This window comes from Electrophorus electricus, chromosome 9 (assembly GCF_013358815.1).
Source record: "Electrophorus electricus isolate fEleEle1 chromosome 9, fEleEle1.pri, whole genome shotgun sequence".
In the NCBI taxonomy this organism is placed as follows: domain Eukaryota; kingdom Metazoa; phylum Chordata; class Actinopteri; order Gymnotiformes; family Gymnotidae; genus Electrophorus; species Electrophorus electricus.
In genome coordinates, this window is record NC_049543.1 from 12,482,423 (window position 1) to 12,503,991 (window position 21,569).

Here is a 21,569-nt window from a genome sequence, read left to right on the forward strand (position 1 = left end):
TATATAATGTATAATAATGCTTTTTTTTTTTACTTGAAAACTGTGAAAATTTAAATACATTTTTAAGCAGCGTAGGTAATATCAGAATTAACCACAGTAACAGTACTAATAGAAATGTCAATGCTGACTGCTCTTACTAATGGAAGTGTCATTACTGCTTTACAAGTACTAGCATAGTCTGACACACTGGTGTTACATTTTTTCTTTTATCATCTTTTTGTGTTTCATTTTTATTTTTGTCACATGCTTTATTTCCAGTAATTCATCTACAATTATACCACTATTTACAAACCCCAGTCCTTGAACGAACAGTTCAAATATGCTGAATGAAATGAACTAATAGTCTACTTCCCCCAGCATGGCGTGAACACTGAATTATCAGTGTTAGCATTATGTCTTCTGGATGAAATAGGCTAAACTCTTCTGTCCCAAAAGGATTCAATCAGAAGCAAACAGAATGTGGGTAAGTGTGAGTGAGTGAAGACCCCGACTGCAAGAACATTTACGAAGCAATCTCAGGCACTAGATTCAGACTAGCTCAGCATCCCAGTGCACTGTTTCAGGGTCAATGCTTTTGCAGAAAGCAGTAAATCTGATCCTAGATCAGCACATCTAGTTTAAGATGTCAAATGAATACAGAACCAGGAAATTGTGGTTTTTCACAAAAATATTATTACATATTTTATAATGCACAATTTAATAGCTTTAATGTTTATATATTAAGTACTGTCCCAAAGTCACAGTGCAACATTTTGCTTAGTGAGAAGTGCCATCCCAGTGTTGGAGTAGTCACAAAAGAAAATGTCCAATCTAAATGAAATTATGTTTAAAACATATGAAAACAATTTGTTTTCTCCAGTTATACGAGAATTCTAACATGGCCATTTGAGTAGTATCATAAAAGAGGGTTTTATTGGTTCACTCAGTTGCATGTCATTATCGGTGCAGTGGTCTGCTGTGGGACGCTACTGGATGCTCTATCACAACCCAAGACTGCCATGTCTAGAAGGTCAGATGAACGTTCCGGATAACAGAGGAGGCCATTTTGAGTGTGGACCGGAGGTGGTATTGAGATTCCATAGTGTTACCCACATGCTCGGTTTAATTCTGACTGAATTTACATGTAATGTATACCACCAGGAGGAGAGCCAGGAGCTGGGATTGGGATGATGAGATTTTGTCATAAGGTATTACAGTAAACGCAAACTAATGTTGCCATTTGGTATAAGATGAAGGAACACTGCGGTCTGAGTTCCTTAAGTGCTGTGATATAAATGCCATACTGCAGAGCTGGAAGTGTCACACTCCCCAGAATGATGACATGGCTGATACATTCACCTTACTGATACGTTCACAATCCTGTTGTCAGTTTGGCTCAGTTTTAAGGTGTCTAGATGCATTTTTTTTCTGTTTGTCTTGGGTTTTTGCAGCTGAATAGTGAGTAACCAGAACATGACTGCAAGCATCTCATCAGTCGTGGTAGTGAAGGTGTCATACCTTGTCACGCCATTAATTTGGGTTATGAAAATATCAAAGCCACTCAAATTCCTTTAGAGGGTTTTACATGTAGAGCATGCATTTCATTCTTCTTTTCTGCAGCTCACACAGTGGGTTTTGAGTTATGGTAACCAAATTAATCAACCTTATATCAATTGTGCTTTTTCTTAAGCAGGAAAGTCCATTAGAGATGTGTGCAAGTTGTGGTAATAACCTGTAGCCATGGCAACCAGTATTAGAGGGTCGGCTATCACTGCTTTTTGAATTATTTTTCTTCTCTTATGTTAGACAAATTATCATGTCCAATGCGTTCTGTAGCTTCCAGAAATATTGAGAATTCTGTTTATACTACATACAAAGATATGTTTATATTTATTTTTGATCGTGAATCCTACATCTATTAAAGGCCTTAACTCCCTTGGTGGGCGGACCCTCGCAGCAAATAACTTGATTGGCCACAACTATTTCCTTAAAAAGTTTGGCATCACGTGTAAGGTCACTCGCTGTCCCTCATTATATCTCGTTAAAGGCCTTAAATCTTCCGCTGAAAGCGGTTAAGATGTTATGGACCCCGATTGATTTACCGAGGTAGCAGATGAGCACTTGAGCGTCTGCCAGTGTGCTAGGTGAGCTCTCCGCGAGATCCTGTAACTTCACCCCGCCAGCGGCATTAGCTCCGGCGGACAGTTTGTGCGTTTGTTGACGCGGTCACCAAGGAAGCAGCGCGAGTGACAGACACGCACGCTCAGCTGTTCTGCGTCTTCAGCGGGAATGTTGGGAGAGCGAGAGCTCTGTCGTCAACCGCCCCCAAGCGGAGGTCCAACACTGAACTGCAGTACGGAGACGAACATATCTCCAACTTCGCACGGTAACGCTATATTTTAAGTAATGGAGCTTACTAATATGTTTTGAACATTAATTACTTTATCGATAAAATATTTTGTAGAAGGAAAACAATTCTGTAGAAGAAGAAAAAAAGCCCAATTAAATCTGTGGCGATATATGGCGGAAGGGTTCGGGGGCTGGGGCTTCAAGACTAGGTGAAATTGTTCATAACCGTACATTTTTCAATGACAAGTATTTTTATAGACATAAATGCCCCCCAACTGGTCAGTAATATACAGCCCTATAGGGCTCCTAAGTGCAGTTCAGCTAAGAGCATGAACAGTGTTGATGGGTTGAATCAGGTGTGTCACTGTCCCACGCGCTGTTATTCTCGAGAGGTAGCTAACGGAGCTAACGGCTATCACCGTTAACGCCAGGCTGTGTCTTTGAAACCTTGTGAAACACTGATAAAATGGTTTTTAATTAGGAAATGTGAGCTAATAATTATAATGCCCCACTACGCAAGTGAGTAAGAATGAAACAGGATATTGGACCAATGTCTAAAATTACTTAAATTGACTTTATTCATCTTCCATCAACAGAAATTAATCCCTGAGGGGTATTTACACCGACCAATACAAAAAGATGAAAAATACCATTTACAGCACCATTGTCCTATAAAATGCTGATTTATTTTCTCTCTGCTTCTCACAAAAAAAAAAAAGACTGCACTGTCACCCAGCACATGTAAACATCTTGTATGTTGTCATGGAAACTTGTTCTTCCCATTGCCTGAGATGTGTTGTGATCAGATCAAATAAATAACCCACAGCGCTTCAGCTAACCGGAATGATATTACACCTGCCGTGACACAAATGCGTACTTTAACATCAGTTATGACAGCTCAAGTTTCAACAGAACATTTAAAATAATGTGTCTTGACTTCACTATCAACCAATACTTGTATAATGTCTGCATAGGGGCACTGAGACCTAAAAGAGTAAGCCTTGAATATTTATTGTTATAAGAACTGTTCAGCTAAAATGATCCTGTCAAGACAGACAGCAAAAATAGCTCGCAGCGTTAGTCAAACATTACGCCACTGCGACCATACTGAAGTCTTTAACTCGCTGCTGGCCTTGCTAGCATTTTTTTGTGTTGAGCTATTTCTTTATCAGTTCAAAGTATACATATATAGAACCAACCTAACCTCACTGAAGAGTGCAGCACACTCAGTTTAGTGTATAAAAAAAGGCTGTTTAATTAGAGTAAAAAAGTTAAAGTACAGTCACAGCGTGTGCAAGAAACCACGTTTGCTCTCCCCGAGACCCTGAGGCAGTACAGCGCAGCTCTTTAGCTGCTCTGCCAACCCCTGGCTCTACCACTCACTCTCAAACACCTTCCTGCACATGTTGGAGTTCTCCTGATGGAGAGGGAACTCTGAACCAGGCACCAGCTGCTCCCTGCTCCTCCGCCGGGTGAAGGGTTCTCCCAAGGACAGCTTCTCCACTTTAGACACGGCCTCCCTACACACCAAGGGCAGGAGCTACAGGTTAGTAGTTGTTCTTGTCTATTCATACAGTGGCTCACGAGTTATTTTACTCTCGGATAGTCAGGCTGATTTATTACTTTCAGGATTGACATTGGAAAAAATCTTAAAGATGTTTACATTTAGTCAGAAATGTTCTGGGCATAATAAATGTAAATGTTTAGCCATTTTCCCAGTTCATCTGTGGTGACTTATAGTATATTTTTCCCCAGCTATGTACTATGTAGCAGAACCAACACATATGTAGTTCTCCAAATAAGACTGTGATGTGTACAACCAACACGTATGTAGTTCTGCACATGTGTGACGTGTGGACGGGCACCTAAACGGGAAGGTTTTCTTGTCCATCTGCATACAGACGAGGAAGGGGTACTCCGAGAACTGCACGGTGGTGATGAAGTCGAGCGCTGCCTCCATCTCGAAGCTCACCTCAATCCCCACACTCAAGAAGTCTGTATCCACCGTCACATTCCCCACTACCACCATGGCGCCCCTGTGGAAAGCATAGAACTGGCTAAGCTTCTGGCCATTGAGAGCGGTTACATCGATCTGGACATCAGATGGCATTTAGCCTGGGGGGGTTGATGGTATAAGCAGATGCTTCTCTTCTCAAAACGCCCGTTCACCTTTAATGCCCGATTCAAAATGGCCGCCAGTCATAAGTGGGTTGGAAGGTGGAATGCAGGTTGGCCTTAGAGAGCTGTGGTTTATTCGTATCTATACATAGCCTGTCTCACTGTCTGTCTGCCTGTGTGTGTGTGTATGTGTATATGCATGCCTTAGCAAAAGGGGTAGAGCTCATTTCTCTGAACACACCTGTTGCTGCCTGTCCTTTCTGTTGGCAGCAGTGGTAAAAACCAGATGCCACCTAGAATTCCTGCTCACGTAACAAAGAACAGACCTATCACCTCCGAGTTAAAGTAAATCCATCCGTCAGCATCACACACAACCACGTCACAAAATACATGCTTACTCCCAAATGGTGACAAGATATTCTCAACTTGTTGGTATTTTTTGCCACAGTCAATGTTTTCTGCTCTTTTACAAGGGCACCCTATATTTGGCCTGATGGACATGAAACCACTACCTCACCTGTCTGCCAATGCATTTGTTTCCTGGCGAGCACTTAGTCGGCTTAGCTAGCATTCCCGGGCTAGCAGCCAATAGCTAACGGAGTAGTACCTGATACAGAAGCTGCTAACGAGAAGATCAGAGGAGCACTCTGGGCCTCCCTAGCAGATTAAGGGGGACATTATATGCGCCACAAACTCATAGACAACTGCCATCGGTCGGGAACTGGAGAGAAAGGCCCTTTGCGCTCACTGGAATAGAAGTGGGTGGAGCAAATGGAGGAGAGTGTGTCTGTACCTGTTGTTAACACTGGTCTTGGATTCCCTGTACCACAGGCTAAACTCCATGCCTCCAGAGATATCAACAGCCAATCCGCCCTGGAACTCAACAGAGGCCCGCAGACCGGATTGCAGAGGGATTGCCTAAGAGAACAATTCGATTATCAGAGATGTAGAAGAAAGTAAGATTTATTTCGACCCATTGTGCGACAGAACTACTTTGATATTTTGACTGCAAGTGACACAGCAATTTAATAGAGTTGTAACAGCACTGTTAATAAGACATTATTGGGTGTTTTCTGCTACATCATGTTGTGTATCGACTGTTGTTATTATTTTAGTAGTCTGTGTGCAGTGCTTTAATTAATAAATTATGAGACCTAGGAGAATGCAGTAGAGCCCAAATGGATTAAATAAATATTCCTCAAATTCCCAATGTTTGTTCTACAAGAACACAGTAATTACCAAATGGATACCGAATCAGCAAGTGCAAAGCAAAAGCCCTCAGTGTGGAAGCAAAACATACAGAAGCTGGTTTGATAAAGCTGGACACAAGTGATCACTAAGAGTTAACTGAGTGGGTTGGTGTTTGCTGGACCGGCAGGCCTTTTGCTGTGTTGCTTTAGTAGGTGTTGCTTTAGTGTGTAGGTGTTGGGTAGTTGTTGGCTGAGTGGGTAGGTGTTGCTGAGTGGATAGGTTTTGGTAGGTGTTGGGGAGGTGTTGGCTTAGTGGGGAGATGTTGGATAGGTGTTGGCTGGATCAGCAGGGTTTTAGCTGTGTGTTTGATGTCACCTGAGAGTGGTCTGTCAGCAGTATGAGCCCCTTCACCACGTTAATGGGGTCTCCTGACAAGGAGAACATCTTGGCCATCAGGTCACTGTAACCCTTGAAGAAGGTCACGGGGCGCAGCTGCACGTCCAGGAGGATCGCTGACATTCCTGCAAATGATTCCAGGTCCTTCTCTCCCTCATCAGCTGTGGCGGCGATTAAAGACTCCAGGCCCTGGGCTTCGATGGCCACCTGTGGTGAACCAGTGAGAAGCATTACCCAGGAGCCATTAAAGCCATGCTTGGCCTGAATGGGTCTGTCTGCTAGTCAGTCTAACTTGGGCATTGATTAGCATTTCTTCTAATTCTGTATTTATGATCATAAACACTTATGTCTTATAAATACTAGAAAGTATGTTTTTATTGTGTGCTGTGAGTTGTTGGTTGCTGCTTTTAGATCTGATGAAATCAGCTACAAGGTGTAAAGTTCCTGTGATCAAATTTCTCTGGCTAATTGAATAAGAGGTCCCTTGCTTGTGTGCTGTGGCTGCAGTACCTGCAGTCCATGTAAGAGGGCGCTGTTGCTCTGGCCGTAGATGTTCATGTTGCTCCTCCTGAGGATTCCAGAGCCTGAGTACAGGATGTCCAAGCTGTAGGTGGAAGTGACATCAGTGCTGCCTGTAGGAAGACAGATGTGTTGACATCACTGCAGGAGCGCAGTATGGGACACTTTAAGCTCCCTGATAAATTACCTAATGAAGTAAATTAAGGGATATTTTAAAATTTCCTGTTAAGATTTCTCTTTAACATCATGTTTGTATGTCAGAGTCAACAAAATGAAGAGTTGTAACAGTCAAAAGGTGAAGGAGTTGAGAAACGTACGTGTCATGTAGCCAGAGTATGCAGATGAAGAGCCGACCTTTGAGAAACGGTCATAGTTGTGAACGACCATGTCCTTCAGGACTCTGCGCACCAGTTTACTACAGAACACAAGGGGAAAGGTTACAGACCAGACAGCCATTCATGACAGACCAGGCAGGCATTCCCGAGCAGTGGCAAGGCTGTGAGAAAACATAGGCATGCCTTGGGAATTCATGAAGTAATCTAGACAGGCTTGCTAGACAAAGCAAATTTACAAAAGCTGCCTTGCCTCTCGGCAAGCCGTAAGTCGTAAACTACCTGTCTGCCTGTCTACCTGTGCTGCTAAGGCTCACCTGGCAGGCATGTCGAAGCGCAGGATGTCCTCCACTTTGGAGAGCATGTGCTTGTTCATCTCATGGGGAAGGTGACCGATGGAGAGCAGCAGGTTCTTCACCTCGGCGTATGAAGGCGTGCCACTCAGGATCATGTCCGCCGCCGCCGAGCGCACACTCTTCTCATACACTCTGCGATTCTGATGGTACACTCGGTTCAGAGTCTGTTTCACCTATTCACGCCGGCCGGAATGGGACGAGAAGGGTGGGGAATGTAATACTGATTTGTGAACTTTGTTCAGTAGATGACGATGCCCTCTAATGTGCGCCATCTGTGAATTAGCAGGCTGTCTGGCTGGAGGCTATCATGATCGACTCGTCACTGGTGTTTCCATGTCTCTCTTCCTGTTTGATCTGTTGGTTAGCTGGATTAACCTGTATTATCTTAAACAGTGACCCCAACCCCAGTCTAACCCCATTATCTAATACCTCCTCTGCTGTGCTGTTGAGTGTGTCAGAATGCACACTAACCTCGGGCGTGATGAATTCTGGGCCATATCTCTGCAGTGCCGTGATGGCAGTGGTGCTGAAAGTGCCTGTCTCTGACTCTGCGAACCGGGCGAGCAGGGGCACGGCCTCAGGAAGCAGGGCATTCTTCAGAGCCAGCAGATACATCTGCACTTGCGCCTCGTCCTGTGTGCTCTCTGGCCCAGCCAAGAGTAGCTCCCGCACCGTAACGACTGCCTACACCGCCCCCAGTGGAGAAGCACAGTATTACCATGGCTTCATTCACCACTGACCCAAACACTTTTTAGATTGGATTTAGCTCAGTTTGATTGTTCAGGTTAAGTCTTTTCTGGTCTGATTTATTTCAGCTTGTCTGATTATAGTGGGATTCACTTTATTCTCAGGATTCGATTTCCCTCATATTAGTTAAGATGTGATTCAGTTGAAATCTGACTTGTGGGTATAAAAATAAGCAATACACTCTTTTGCTTGTTCATAGAATTTTTTTTTTCCTGTTTTGGTAGTGATTGACACTGAACTTGGACGTTGATTAATAATGCGTGTGTGTACTCACTGGTAGGTCACATCCTCCTTTTTGACACAGTTTTCTGACCAGTGCTCCCATGATCATCACAACAGACTCCTTTATCTCCATACTGGCAATCGGTCCTTTAGAGATATCCTGCAGAGAGAAAACACACATGCATGCATGCACACACGCACACCACACACACAACTCAGAATCATGCTTTCTTGATTTAATGCCTCCACAATTTTGATGAATTAACAAACAAAATTCTTTTAAATTTGCTGTCCAGATATTTTTAAGAGACCAGTTGCTTCTTCCTCATTCATTGGTTGTACAGTCTGGATTTATTTTGTTTCTGTAAGGATTGTGTTGTGGTTTTGTAGGGTTTGTATTACATTTTGCTTCTCAGAGCAATAATAACTACACATACTTGGCAAGTCTTTAGAGAGATTTAGATTTAACGGATTACACCTAAACACACTAATCTCAGAACTACTGAAATGGTTGCAGGTAAAGCTATATCAAGTAGAGTGTGACCATCAGACTGATCTGATGTCAGTGGGTGTCACTTTTCCCTCTCACCAGTAGGGCCTGAAGCATACTCTCGGTGGGATGGGAGGAAAAGCCACAGGCGTACAGGAAACGCTCCTGCAGGACCACACCGTCCGCTTTATGGAAGTCCAGGAACTCCAGCATGGCCGAGAGAGAAGCAGGAGTCTGAGCAGAGGTGACCGCATCCACCAGCTGAGGGCTAGAGAGGCCAAGCAGAATATTTAAACAAAGCAAGGCTGCAATCTGAGTCCAACTTAATACATAAACAAACTGGCCAAAAAATTAGAAGATTAATCTATTCCAGGACTAACTTTAAAAGACCAAGAAATAAAATTTCTGATGTATGCAGATAATTTAGTAATACTAGCACCAATGGAAGAACTTAAAAATAATCTGTCAATACTAGAAATACATGGAGACTGGGCCCTCAAAGAAAATAGACAGAAGAAAAGTAATGATTTTCCAAAACAAAAGCAGATTACAAGAGAACAAAAATGCCAGTTTTACTTTGAAGCTACCTTAATATCCCATACCAACACCTATACATATCCAAGTGTGAAAGTAAACTCAAAAGAAACTTTTAAAACTGCAGTTTCATTGCTAACAGAAAAGGCATGGAGAACTTGCTACACAATCTAATTTCTAGATTTAATACCCATATTACAATTTGGTTAAAATCATTAATTCAACCAATAATGTTATACAGCAGTAAAATCTTGGCACTAGAGAACATAGCAAACTGACATTTGTGGCAAAACACCCACAGAATTACGGCATGTTGAATTCTGCAAAGACATCCTTTAGTTAAACTGGAATGTCTCTAATCTGGCCATCAGATCTGAACTAGACAAATTTAAAAGTCCTTCTGGATATTGAGAAATTCTGGCAAATCACACCCAGGACTTGCTTCACCACAAAGCCTTTATCAGCAATAAACAAAATCCAAATGACCCACTGCACATACTAGCCAAGAAGAAAAACCTAGAAAATAGCCCAACTCAACCTGCGACACTGAAAGACTCAAAGCCAACAATCAACAGTATGCTCATCAGGAGAGATCAAAACTGAGTCACTTTGTTCTTTCATGTCCAAAATACAAAACCATGAGAAAATCCTTTCTGTAGAGAATTAAATTCCCAACCTCCCTACCCTGACTGATACAGAAAAACTGAAAATATTACTGGAGAAAATGTACAAAAGGACCATAAAATCAGAGAAAACACTATAAAAGATACATTCACAATTATTTATACTGTTTGTCATCTAATGTCACAGTTATTGTTCACTTTACTGTATTCCATTTTGGTTCAGACATTGAAATGTCTGTGCTGCAATTTTTGTTGCTGTTTTGTTTATTTTATTCATTAATTTTCTATCCTCTATAAAAACTCTTAATTTGTATATTATTACATATACTGTATTGCTTTGGCAATATAGATATTTTATCCTGTCATGCCAAGAAAGCATTTGATGTGAGTGTGAGAGAGAGAGAGAGGCAGGCAGGCTATTACATTACAGACTGGCTGTGATGGACAAACTCTTACACCACAAACAGACTGTAACAGAGCAGTTCTTATATCAGTGAGAGACACAAAGAGAGTAGCTTTTACATCACAGAGACCGTGATGGAGAAATTCACGAATCACAGAGAGAGTGATGGGTCAGTTCTTACAGTGATGTCTTGCTGCAGTTGCGAAGCACTCTGAGGATGTCAGCCTTGGCGGTGTTGCGGAGACTGTGGATCAGGGACAGGAAGCTGCGTGGTGCTGATGCCTTTGACAGGTAGTCTGGCTCCAAGTGACCACGCACTGCTCTCCATGTGTCCACCAGCTGGACACACACACAGACGCACATAAATCATCAGAGAGAGGATTTTTTTAGCACTCACATTCACATACATTTACATCTCACACACAAACTAACACTGAGTGTCTTAACCATTCTCTCACACACACACACACACATTCTCATGCATGCACACAATCACTTGTCCAACACCCATTGGCCAAATAGTAAAAACTCACACACAGGCAGACACATCTGTGGAGAGACTTACGGAGGGGCATCCTTTACACCGTGTCTTTCCCTTTTCCGTGACCACGCCCACAGAGAAGAGCTTTGCATCCACTTGCTTCACCACACGTACGGCGTCTTTCCCGGCTTCTTCCTCCGGTCCTGTGGTCACCTCCCACAGGGACAGAGACTGCCTGGGAAAGCACATTAGATCAGCAACAACTTAGCAACATCTTGCTAGCATCTCAGCATTAGAAACAGTTTAGCAGCTTATTTCTTTCTCTTCATTCCTGTCTTTCCTTGATTTCTTTCCCGTCTGACGTCTTCTGTCCCTCTTATCCTTTTGAACTCACTTCTGTCTGGCTCACCTGGACAGGATCTTAGTGGCGGTTGAATGGCGACTGTTGATGGATAGGACGTGCAGTTCCTCGGCAATAGCAGATTTCATGAAGCCATCTTCCAGGGTGATAACTGTTACTGCGTTTGACTTCCAATTCACACCCAGAACCTAGAGAGAGAGTGAGAATGAGAAATCCTATTACTTACTGAAGCAACTAAAGCTTCAGGAATACTGTTGTGGTAATGAAGGGCTTGTAGCGGTGAGAGTGAAGCACGCGTGTGTGTGTGTACTGACCTGGCTGTGACTAGTGAATCCTGTCTCTTGGGTTTTGCAGCTCTCCATGTGTTTTGTGCGGATCACCTGATTTTTTGTAGCCTTGTACTCAACTAAGCACTTTCCTGAAGCATCAGCCTACACACACACACACACACACACACACACACACACACAACTATATAGTAGCAGAAACCTCCAAGTTCCACAAACAATTTCCCATCTGCTCCAATATTCCCTACAACTACACCAACCTCCACCTAGCCTACCCCAATCCCAGACTACCCACCCCACATTGCTCAACCTAGCCTACCCCACACTGGTCCACCTAGTCTACCCCAGACTACTCCACACTGAACATTGTCTCCAACTACCTCCACCAACTACTAAATTAACCCATCATATGAAATCAGCAGAGCATCCTTTTGTGTCATTCTGTTGATGTCATCATCTGTCAGCCATTACCTCCACCATCTTTCCAGATTTGAGCTGCATCATTAGCATACTGGCCACACCCCTCTTAAGGTTCTTGATGGTCACAGGTTCCACCTTGTATGTGTAGAGGCTTCGCACCTGGGACATCATGCACAGTATCCATTTACATAATCTGCCTCCAGGAGAGCCACACTGTTTTCAGCACTAATCAATCAATCTGTCAATCAATCTATTATTAATCAAACTTGTGCCTGAAGAGGAATACTATAATACTTTTATATCACTATTTGTCATTTGCCTACTGCATTGTTTACAGACATTTGTCAGACTTTTTTGTTTACCTTGCCCATCTTCCAGAGCAACATGAAGGGTCTCTGCAGTGCCTCCAGCTTTTCTCTACCCAGAATGCTCTCTGTTGTAGAACCATGGAAGATGTTGTTCTTACCCGAGCGTTGAACTGCACTCTGCAGCTGAACATTTGAGATCTGAAAGATGAGACAGTGAAATGTATTGTGCTGTCCTTAAAGAGAACCTCTGTGCTTACTGGTTCTCACTTGTACAACACTTATGGAGAGAAACTCCTGTAGAAGACCCAACCACAGGTGTCCCCTCACCTGGACACGGAGCAGCTGCTCGTCCTGGTTCTCTGGGTTCCTCCAGGTCAGGCTGATGTCTACATCGCTGGAGATCTGGAAGCCAGCAGTCCCCCTGGCAGATGCCCTGGGTCGGTTCAGGCCAAGCTCCACATTGTAGTGGAATCGGTAAAGCCGGCCATTGTTCAGCCGGGGGCCTGCACTTGCACCTGATCAAACACACCGCACACACACACACACGCATATACACACACCATGCTGATACAAGCTGTGGCTGGCTCCAGGTCAGCAGGAGATGTTTACTCAAGATGGTTTGAGTCAAAGGAGAATCCATGGTCAGATGGCCTAAGACCTGTGGCCTGGTATGGGGTAGTGGCAGAGGACAGAGGCATTCTGGGTAGAGAACTCCTAACCCCCACAGAGTCTTTAGTTACCAGAGACTGCAGTGTCTGAGAAACACCTGCACTCACTAAACAGTTTATCGCATCTGAGATGATCTCAGAACATTGAACGTATGATAAATGAGGAATAACTTTAATATTTTACAGAGGGTGTCTTGCCTGTGCACTCAGATCACTTTCACAGCACAAAGGGGCATGCTTGAGTGTTGTGTTTGAGGCTCACTCGGTGTGCTATTTAGTGCGATATCTGCTTTAAATGTTCATGTTGTAACAGCTGGGGTGGGAATTCAGCCCTATCTACACCGGCCGTAGGTGGGAGCTAGATAACAGCAACAAGTTACCCTCACAACATACCAGCTCCAAGGCAGAACTTGATCTGCTTACACATAGGGACAATCTTAATCTATGCTAGCAATAATTTATTTAAAGATACATTCTGTTAAAGTTGGTTTAAATCTCTGTTACGGCTTTTTCAAAGTGCTCTGTAACAAGTGTCAATATGTGTCGCCTCTCTCTCTCTCTCTCTCTCTCTCTCTCTCTCTCTCTCTCTCTCTCTCTCTCGGTAGAGTCCAGCCTTGTCAATACTGACGTGTCACTCTCAGATTTCATCACAACCTCACATCCTTAAATCAGATTTTGGACATCACACATCTGCCATTCTAGGCCATATAAATGCACCACTTTTACCATGCCTGCTATCAGAAGTACAAGCTTGGTCTAGCACAAGTTTAGATGTTACCCAAAGGTATACAATTCAGTTTCAATTCAGATTTTTAATCATTAACTTATTTTGGGCATAGAATGAATGAAACTAGAGTTGCCATCTGGAGCTTTATGTAAACTATCAGTTATTAGTAATGTGTTGTATTGAAAAACTTGCAACTAAAACCTAAAATGCCATTTCGTTTTTCACGGGTATTCCTGACCAGTTTAGCACTAATCTTTACTGCTTTGACACCAAGAAGAAATCAGATAAAATTGATTTTAATGGTTTGACCTAAAATAAATAAATAAATAAATAAACTAAAAATAAAATACTACGATTTAATCTTTCCAGGGTATGAATGAAAGTGAAGGACCACTCCCAAACACATCAGTCTGCTTCTGAAGTCTCATTCTGACCATGAGAGAAGGAAAAGCCCTTACCTTGCGACGGGACACCGACGAGGGCAGTCGCGCACAGCAGAAAAGCGACGAGTCGCTGCATGGCCGGCTCGCCGTGTAACCCGTAAAGTTCAGAGAGAAGCTTGACGTGAGGGCGAAAGAGCAGACAGGCGTATGCGGCACAGAGAGCAGGTAGGCTGTTGCTTCAATTATGCTTATCTCCAGCGAGGGCAGACTCCAAACTCCACGCTCCGGTACTAAGTACGTAGTATCCGCTAATGATTAACCCACAGCGCACCGAGAGTGGAGAATCACTGCTCATCCGCGGGGCATGAGTGGGAGGTCGACACACACTCCGCGCATCCGAGCCACTACAGCCCATCAATCAGTGCTTGATGAAAATACGTGAGTGGGGCGCGCGATCTCAGTGCGGCCAATCACCGGGCAGTCGTTGATGAAAAGAGTGCGGTTATCGCATTTTAAATCCTTTCAAAATCAGCGCGAGAGCCAAGTCTCACAGTTGTCTACCGGCTGTGATTAATAATCTGACTTGCCAGGTTGGCGCTTGCACAGTTTACAACCGCAATAAGGTAGTTAACTAAATATGCTGATCTTTAATCACATTGTACTCTCCTGAATGAAATCATTCTCATCGGTAATTACGCAAATGAAGCCAGGCAAAGATCACATGACGCCTCCGAGCGCGTGGAACATTTCGTTAAATTCCGAAGTTTCCGTGTCAAACGTCGTACGATCACCTATCAACAGAAAAGCGCTGTCTAAACGTCACTTTATGACAAGCTCCGAAAAACGAGTTCCGTTGCACTTATAGGAAAGGGATTGATCAAGCGACTGGTCTATCAAACTCATCTAAGCCTACTTGTGCGTCATATGGCTTATTCGGTGCTAAATCTTCAATGAAATGTGCCATGTAGAGTCTAAAATGTAGTGCGCTGTTTAATTTTAGAGATGAATTCGAAGGATTCTCCGGTTGACTGCGCGGCAGTAGTGGAAAGTGATGATGATTTAGTCAGTAACAGCAGTCGACAGAGATGTGATCCCGTTAACGCGACTGCGTTACAGCGATGCTCGCTACAAAACGCCAAGTAGGCAAACGAGAAGAAAAGACTGTATGACCTTCAAAACAGCCCGCTGAGTGAATCTATTCTCAATAAACTGTAGAGCGAATTGTCATCATCTGTTATCATCGTATGATTATCTCGTTAGCCTACTCTCTATGGTACAATGACGTGTTGCATGAAGGAGTCTTAGTTGAACACCAGGACGTTTTCCACATATTCTAAACCAGATCAAACATTTTTTGCAAATTACAACAATTTGAAGAATCGAAGGAATCAGAAGGCGAGACAGAAACAAGGTTGACATGTTTATTTATTGACAATGAAATCTTGCTACCATAGAGTTAATCTGTTCGTCCGGATGCGCGCGCTGGTTGTTGCGCAGAACCACATCCCGGTTCAGTGGGGAAACGGCGGGGGGGCTGGCCAGCGCGTGCTGTTCCCGCATCCGGCTCGCCGGTTTCTGTGTTGCTGTTTTCTCTTCGAATCGCATCAGTGTGCACGGCGTAAGAAACGGAGAAAATGTGTTACTGCGCGAACATTTAGAGGCGCTAAGAGCGAACTCGTGGCAATTCTGTCGCCCCCAATAGCTTTGTTACACGCACGCACGCACACTGTTATGTATCTTGTTTCTGTCTCGAGTCTCTTTGTCCAGCTGTTATGAGCCCTTGCTGTATGTCTCTGTTACAATAAGTTTGCAGTATCTGAAAACATCTCAGCATCAGCAGTGTTGTGTCCGATGGGTGGGACTCTCATTTATCCCATGTGTACCCCTCTATGTGTGTGTTTGTGTTTTCATACATGCGCTGCAAAGCGCGCGCTTCCGGGTGGAGGGCGTTGTGAGTGCGCTGCTGGGTCGCGCGAGCTGTTCTCATCCACGCGCGCCGCACCATTCTCAGTTCACATAACTGCAGCATGCACGGGAAGGGCGGTTGGAGCACACGCACGCACTGTTCTGACCTGACCTGCAGGAGAAGATCTTCTTTATGAGTAGTTCGGTTCAAAAACATGACAGGACCTTTATTTCACGTGAGAGAGAGAGAGAGAGAGAGAGAGAGAGAGTATGAAATATGTAAATGGAACGTATTTTAATAGTTTCGTGCAAAGCTTAAGTCGCGTTTATTTGACCCAAAATAATTTTGTCTAAGCTGTATTTAAAGACAAAGCAGAAGATGACCATGTGTCGACTGTCTTTCCAAGCGATGTGACAAAACACCTGTCAAGCGAAAATCCATGGCGGAAAACAGTAAATCACAACGACCTGCAATGATGCCGTTATACCCGCGCACGGAGCTAGGCGTCATTTTTTAGAAGCAGCTGTTCTGACCTTCCTGACATTCCCTACCCTGTTCAAACCAGGCCAGGAGTTGCTTCATTACGAACCCTCTTCAGCAAATTTGCGATGACGGCATCAAACATTCCGATTCTAAAGTTAGGAATGCGGATTATTACGTTATAATAACTTGCATAGACCGTCTATGTAGCTGACCCAACTAAATAAACTGTTACGGGTATACTGAACCATGTTCAATATTACGCTAATTAATTAGCATTTGTGTATGTAATATGTGGTTATTACGGCTAGCTGGTCTATATTTAGGCTTTTTGTTTCCCTGTGCCATTAATGTAATCTTTTATAGTAATAAACAGAAAATGGTGTGGAGGTAAAGTAATAAATACACAACCTGTTTTTCAGTCTTGTTATGATCAACCACTAAGTGGAGGTATGATGGTATGATCACGTCTCTTTTTAAAAAAACATTTCATTAAATTAAATGAGGACGACACGGCCCGCCTTCCTCATACTAAAGATTAGTGTTGCTCTGATACTTTAAGGGTTGGTGCTAGGCCGAAGCCCCCTCTGGCCACCAGAGGGAGGCCTCGAGTCAGGCACGCCACTACTCAGGCTTAACGACCAACAGCTGGGCTAGGCATATATAAGCCCAGTGACCCAATCACTGAGTGCTGGGTCTTTGCCAAAGTTCTGAACCAAGCTCCTAGCTGGTAACTGTGAGCCCTTGTGCTACACCTTACTTCTGCATTGTGAGGGTATCCATGTTTTTATACGTCCCCTCCCTCCGCTCTCCAGTTTCCCCCCTCAAATTTGTCTCTCTCCAAGGCTCCCCTTAGTCATTACAGTTCCTCCCTGTATTCTGGTTTTGTTTGGGAAGTTTTAGTTTGGTTTTCCCCAGGGCATTGGGGCTGCCGTTCTCCCTTTTCCCACACTCGCCGTGGTGTTTAGTTTTTTTTCCCTCTAGTTTTGTCATCCTCCATTCCTTTGAAGGAATACGCACAGGTAGTTTTATAGCTGCCGCAGTCTAGCGGGTCTTTGTCTGCCTTGCAACAAAGTGGCCGAGGTTGAACTGCTCTTTTGGTTATTTACTTTTTTTTGTTTTACCTGTTCCACGATCTAACTGTTCTGCACACGGGCCCACCATTAGTGTGTGGTTGCTCACCCAGTAGGCTGTCAAGTCACCAAGCTGACTTGCGTTTGAGCCCACCTAACAGATACAGTTGCTGAACCGCTGAGAAGTCGCGTTCAGTTTGGTGGCTACTGCTTGTTTTTGAATAGGTAAATTCTCAACAGTTAGCGGTTAGGATTAACTTTACAGAAATTCATCTGACACTGTACAGATAAAATCTCTTCACTGTCATGTTTTTGTCCAGCACAGAGCTCTTTTAGTGTTATTAATTTACTACTAATGACCTCTAAATTTTCACTTTTGTCAAAATTCCTCTGGATGGCACTCATTAAGAAGGTGGGAAGTTATATGGAAGTTAGGGGGTAAGGTGTCGGTTTTCTTGGAGTCAGGTCATGGTTTGCCTTTCTGCTTCCGTGTCTGTCACCTTAACCATGTGCTATGTCTGGCCATCCTCTGTTTTGGTTGCTTGTTTCTTTTTTCATCCCTGGTTTTCCGTAGATACGGATTTGCCTCCTGCTTCCTCACCAGCTTTCTTCTTAAGGCTGTAAGTGATCTGAAACTGGAATCTGTTACAAAATGGAGACCAGCATCATGGGGTTAGATGTTTAGTTTTATGCAAGAGTGATACATTCCTATGGTTTGGAATGACCAAGAATGGGTGATGTTCTCCCTAAAAACAGTGATGCCATTCTTGAACACCACAGTTCAGCATTATGCTTCAACACTGTTCTTGAACACCACACTTCAACATCATTCTTCACCACTACAGTTCAACACCATTCTTTAATACCATGGTTTAACACCACAGTTCAACACCATGGCTGACAGCTAGTAGTTTATGATTTCCAGTGTCGTAATTATACTGGACAAAGCATAGTTTCTTACAAATGTAGGCTATGTGAGTGAATTTAGACAGCTTATCAGAACTTGGTGACAACACTAACACTCTGGCCATTGCACTGGGAGAAACGTTACTGCAGCCTTGCAGTCTATGTTTCCTTATTGAGATTTATTAGCAGTTTGAATCTACTTTTCAAATATAAAGGTGTGGGTTGTGTGGTTGTAGTTGTTTGGTCATAACACAGTCCTGTGTATTAGATGTTGGCACCAATTTGTTTTGTAGGGGTAGCTCAGTGGTTAAGGTACTTGAAACCCCACCACTACCAAATTGCCACTGTTGGGCCCCTAAGCATGATCCTTAACCCTCACTTACTCAAGTTGTGTTGAGTCATAATTGTAAGTTGCTTTGGATAAAAGCATCACCTAAATAATGTAACTGTAAACCCCAACCACTGTAACTACCAAAAAAGTAATGTTTTGCACTTCTAAGTATCAGCATTGATCCCTGTATTTCCACAGTATTTTAGTTAATTGGCATCTTGGACTCTAAACTACTGGACTGGCTAGGATACATTCTGTAAGTAAATGACAAAGCACTTTTGTAAGTCACTCTGGATAAGAGCGTCTGCCAAATGTAAATGTAAATTTCTGTAGCCCTTTCTAATGGTTTATGTGGTGGTCAGAGTGGGAGATGTGATGAGTCACAGTTCTATAGTCCAGGGATTCTGGGTCAAGGGAGTAGCTTCTTCATCTGAAACAATGACATGGCTGGTTTACAGTAGTAGGAGGAGATATCAGATGCAGGAGATTCTAACCTCTCAGACTCAAAGATTTCTGTTTGATTAAAAAAAAAAAAAAAGAAAGTAGATTCGTGAAAAGTGGAGCAATAATAGATTTAAAAGAACAGGCAAAAGTGTAGAGTGTGTAGCCATGAAACAAATGATAAGAATGACCAGCTGGATAAGTGAATGAAAGATCAATAGATGAAGGTTTGATAGATGAAAGATCACTTCTCACTGTTCTGACAGATTTTTTTCTACCTGGTTTTCCTTCAAGGAGGTGTTTAACGAAATCACACTGCTTCAGATTTGCTCATTAAAAGAATGACGGCACATAAATAAGAATGAATGAATGATTTTTACTCCACCAATCAAATTATTAGAACATTTATTTTCCACAAAACCTAGACATTTTCCCCATGAAAAAATGATTTTGAAAATTTGTACTCCTCAGAATATTACAAATGAATAGTATAAAACATCATTATTTCATTAATTATAACTTAGTGTAACTGTGTCTAAAGTCTACCAGCATAGTTTTATATATATATATTCAATTTCACAGTGGAACATGAAAACCTATGTAGAATATGTATATAAATATTTCTCTGAGATTCCCACTCGCAAGAACCACTAGCCAACAGATAAGCATGTAATATTTAAGAAATACCCATCTAAGGTTTGCCAGTCTCTCCCAGTCCTGCAGATGCCCAGTACTGCCCAGTACTGCCCAGTTCACTGGTCCTCTGCATTTGCACACCTGCTCACCTCTCCTAAACCTTAAAAGACAGCTGGAGGTCCAAGAGGTTAAGCACTTTAAGAGAGTATAAGGCTCAGGGTTTGCCAATGTCCACGGTGATTTTGGTGAAGAGTTGGTCTTTCTCCACTTTCACCACATTGTATGTCAGAGAGTTGATGCCGTCAGTGTCCATTGTTTCTCTCGTGTGGGCAATTTTTTCAAACCTGCACATGAGCGAATAGTCTTCACATGCCTGTGTGTGTATGTGTGTGTATGTATGTGTGTGTGTGTGTGCGCGCACACGTGTGCACATTTCACCTCTGAGGGTTAGGAGGGTTCAGCTTATCTCTTTCGTGATGAATCATCTTGCATTTGCCAATCAAGACATTAGGCCGTGATATGGACATTCCTCTAATCGACAACCTCGGATCAAAGAACAAAACAAACTGACCAAAAACCAGCGACATTCACAAATAAGAACAGTTTTGATGAGCTCTCACAGGCCACTGTACTGAGCAGGTTATGAAACGTCTGCTGTCACTGCACCACAACCCTAGAACAGCCTTCCTTTACGGATTCCCTTGGTCAAACTCATGTCTCTGTTAGAGGACCAGTTAAACCAGTTAGTGGCTCTGTGGAATTACCTGCCGTGTTGTGGGTTTTAGTCCAGGTTGTGTAAGACAGCAACATCTCGCTCTTGGTGCTCTTAGAATGTGTACATGCTCAGAGAATAAAAACGTAACTTACAATTATGACTGAGTATACCTTGAGCAATTGAGGGTTAAGGGTCTTGCTCAGGGGCCCAAAAGTGTCAACTTGGCAGCGGTGGAACTCGAACCAGCAACCTTCCGATTACAAGTCAAGTACCTTAAACACTGCCCTGGTTACAGTGGGTCAGTGGAAGTGTATGTTTCTCACCGGTTGGAGATATCATCATCCTCCCCCCCCCAGCCCCAGTAGTTGTTGGGGAAGCCATTGATCTTCAGGTACTGGTCTTTACTCATCGCAGAGATGCCACCGAAAATCTGATTATATGGTAGCCTGCAATCCCACACAACCAAAACAAATCACACAGACAATACAGAGACACAGACCTAGAACATTGCTGAGGTTACATTAGTCTGCAAATTCCCTCACAGTATTAATTATAAGGAAGTACAGTTATAAGAAGGACACGTCTGTGCCATCTCATTGTCTCTTTCTGTTATCATGTAACATGGAGTGTAAAGATGGTATTAGTTACAAGGAAGTGTAGTAGTGCCATGGCCACCCCCCCCCCCCCCCCCCATTATAATATGATTATAATAGTAACAATATTATTACACTAGATCATTGACACCATTGATGGCAGCTAACAGTACATTAAGGATTTAAGAGGATTTTAAAACAAGATATTGTTTTGGCAAACAAGACATGTACATGGGTAAAAGAATGACACTGTCCCTGACTGCCCTTCGGCTAAACATCGCTAAGCAGGGTTGCTATGTACACACAGCACCTGAAGCCGAACTTGTCCAAGGCGACGGCGAGGTGCCGTGGTTGGTCATGGCAGCGGTATGTGTTGCGGTCATCCATCGGGATAATGTCGACGTCGCTGAAGACAAAGCAGTCATAGTTGTAGTCATTCAGAGCCTCAGCATAGCCAACATTTAACAGCTTCGCCCGGTTAAACGTGTCCTCGCCGTCCTACAGACAAACACAAAGATGTAAAAGTTTAGGTTGTAAACACAGAAGTCCAGCTGTTTGTCACCCAGCTGATTCTACTAATAAGTTCTACCTGCT

The 21,569-nt window shown here is 43.2% G+C and overlaps 2 protein-coding genes and 1 long non-coding RNA gene across 10 annotated transcripts in view; 1 reads left to right on the top strand and 2 right to left on the bottom strand.

The window, feature by feature from the left end:
• LOC118241984 overlaps positions 1 to 21,569 on the top strand; it is a 25,310-nt gene continuing 3,741 nt past the window's right edge. For 2 of the 8 annotated variants that reach the window (XR_004776476.1, XR_004776482.1), the window contains exons 1-7: positions 1 to 2,365; positions 3,741 to 3,874; positions 4,230 to 4,556; positions 5,278 to 5,402; positions 8,802 to 8,943; positions 10,459 to 10,550; positions 13,881 to 14,119. This is a non-coding gene — a long non-coding RNA (uncharacterized LOC118241984). The remainder of the gene's footprint in view (positions 2,366 to 3,740; positions 3,875 to 4,229; positions 4,557 to 5,277; positions 5,403 to 8,801; positions 8,944 to 10,458; positions 10,551 to 13,880; positions 14,120 to 21,569) is intronic. The other 6 variants (XR_004776480.1, XR_004776479.1, XR_004776478.1 and 3 more) reach the window with 6 other exon arrangements.
• Positions 2,372 to 14,051, bottom strand: LOC113583531 (microsomal triglyceride transfer protein). Its single transcript, XM_027019899.2, has 18 exons — positions 13,970 to 14,051; positions 12,444 to 12,631; positions 12,171 to 12,314; positions 11,860 to 11,967; positions 11,416 to 11,532; positions 11,150 to 11,289; positions 10,825 to 10,975; positions 10,441 to 10,598; positions 8,799 to 8,967; positions 8,262 to 8,369; positions 7,712 to 7,924; positions 7,202 to 7,413; positions 6,870 to 6,967; positions 6,544 to 6,665; positions 6,013 to 6,240; positions 5,240 to 5,364; positions 4,194 to 4,364; positions 2,372 to 3,848 (listed from the first exon to the last, which is right to left on the bottom strand). The coding sequence occupies exons 1-18, from the start codon at positions 14,028 to 14,030 to the stop codon at positions 3,701 to 3,703; spliced, it is 2,661 nt and encodes an 886-aa protein (XP_026875700.2). The 5' UTR covers positions 14,031 to 14,051; the 3' UTR covers positions 2,372 to 3,700.
• LOC118241983 (beta-1,4-galactosyltransferase 1-like) overlaps positions 19,847 to 21,569 on the bottom strand; it is a 9,023-nt gene continuing 7,300 nt past the window's right edge. The window contains exons 3-6 of the mRNA XM_035529931.1: positions 21,286 to 21,473; positions 20,706 to 20,828; positions 20,106 to 20,210; positions 19,847 to 20,011 (exon numbers count right to left, since the gene is read on the bottom strand). Of these exons, the coding sequence (XP_035385824.1) occupies positions 19,882 to 20,011; positions 20,106 to 20,210; positions 20,706 to 20,828; positions 21,286 to 21,473 (546 nt within the window). The 3' untranslated portion in view covers positions 19,847 to 19,881. The remainder of the gene's footprint in view (positions 20,012 to 20,105; positions 20,211 to 20,705; positions 20,829 to 21,285; positions 21,474 to 21,569) is intronic.

What these genes read in the sequence shown, in the direction of transcription:
- LOC113583531 (XM_027019899.2), bottom strand. Translation starts at nt 14,030, where the DNA reads ATGCAGCGACTCGTCGCTTTTCTGCTGTGCGCGACTGCCCTCGTCGGT. An exon ending in AATCTGGAAAGATGGTGGAG is followed by an intron (nt 11,533 to 11,859) that starts GTAATGGCTGAC and finishes GTGTGTGTGTAG; the next exon opens with GCTGATGCTTCAGGAAAGTG. An exon ending in GGTGTAAAGGATGCCCCTCC is followed by an intron (nt 10,599 to 10,824) that starts GTAAGTCTCTCC and finishes GTGTGTGTCCAG; the next exon opens with CTGGTGGACACATGGAGAGC.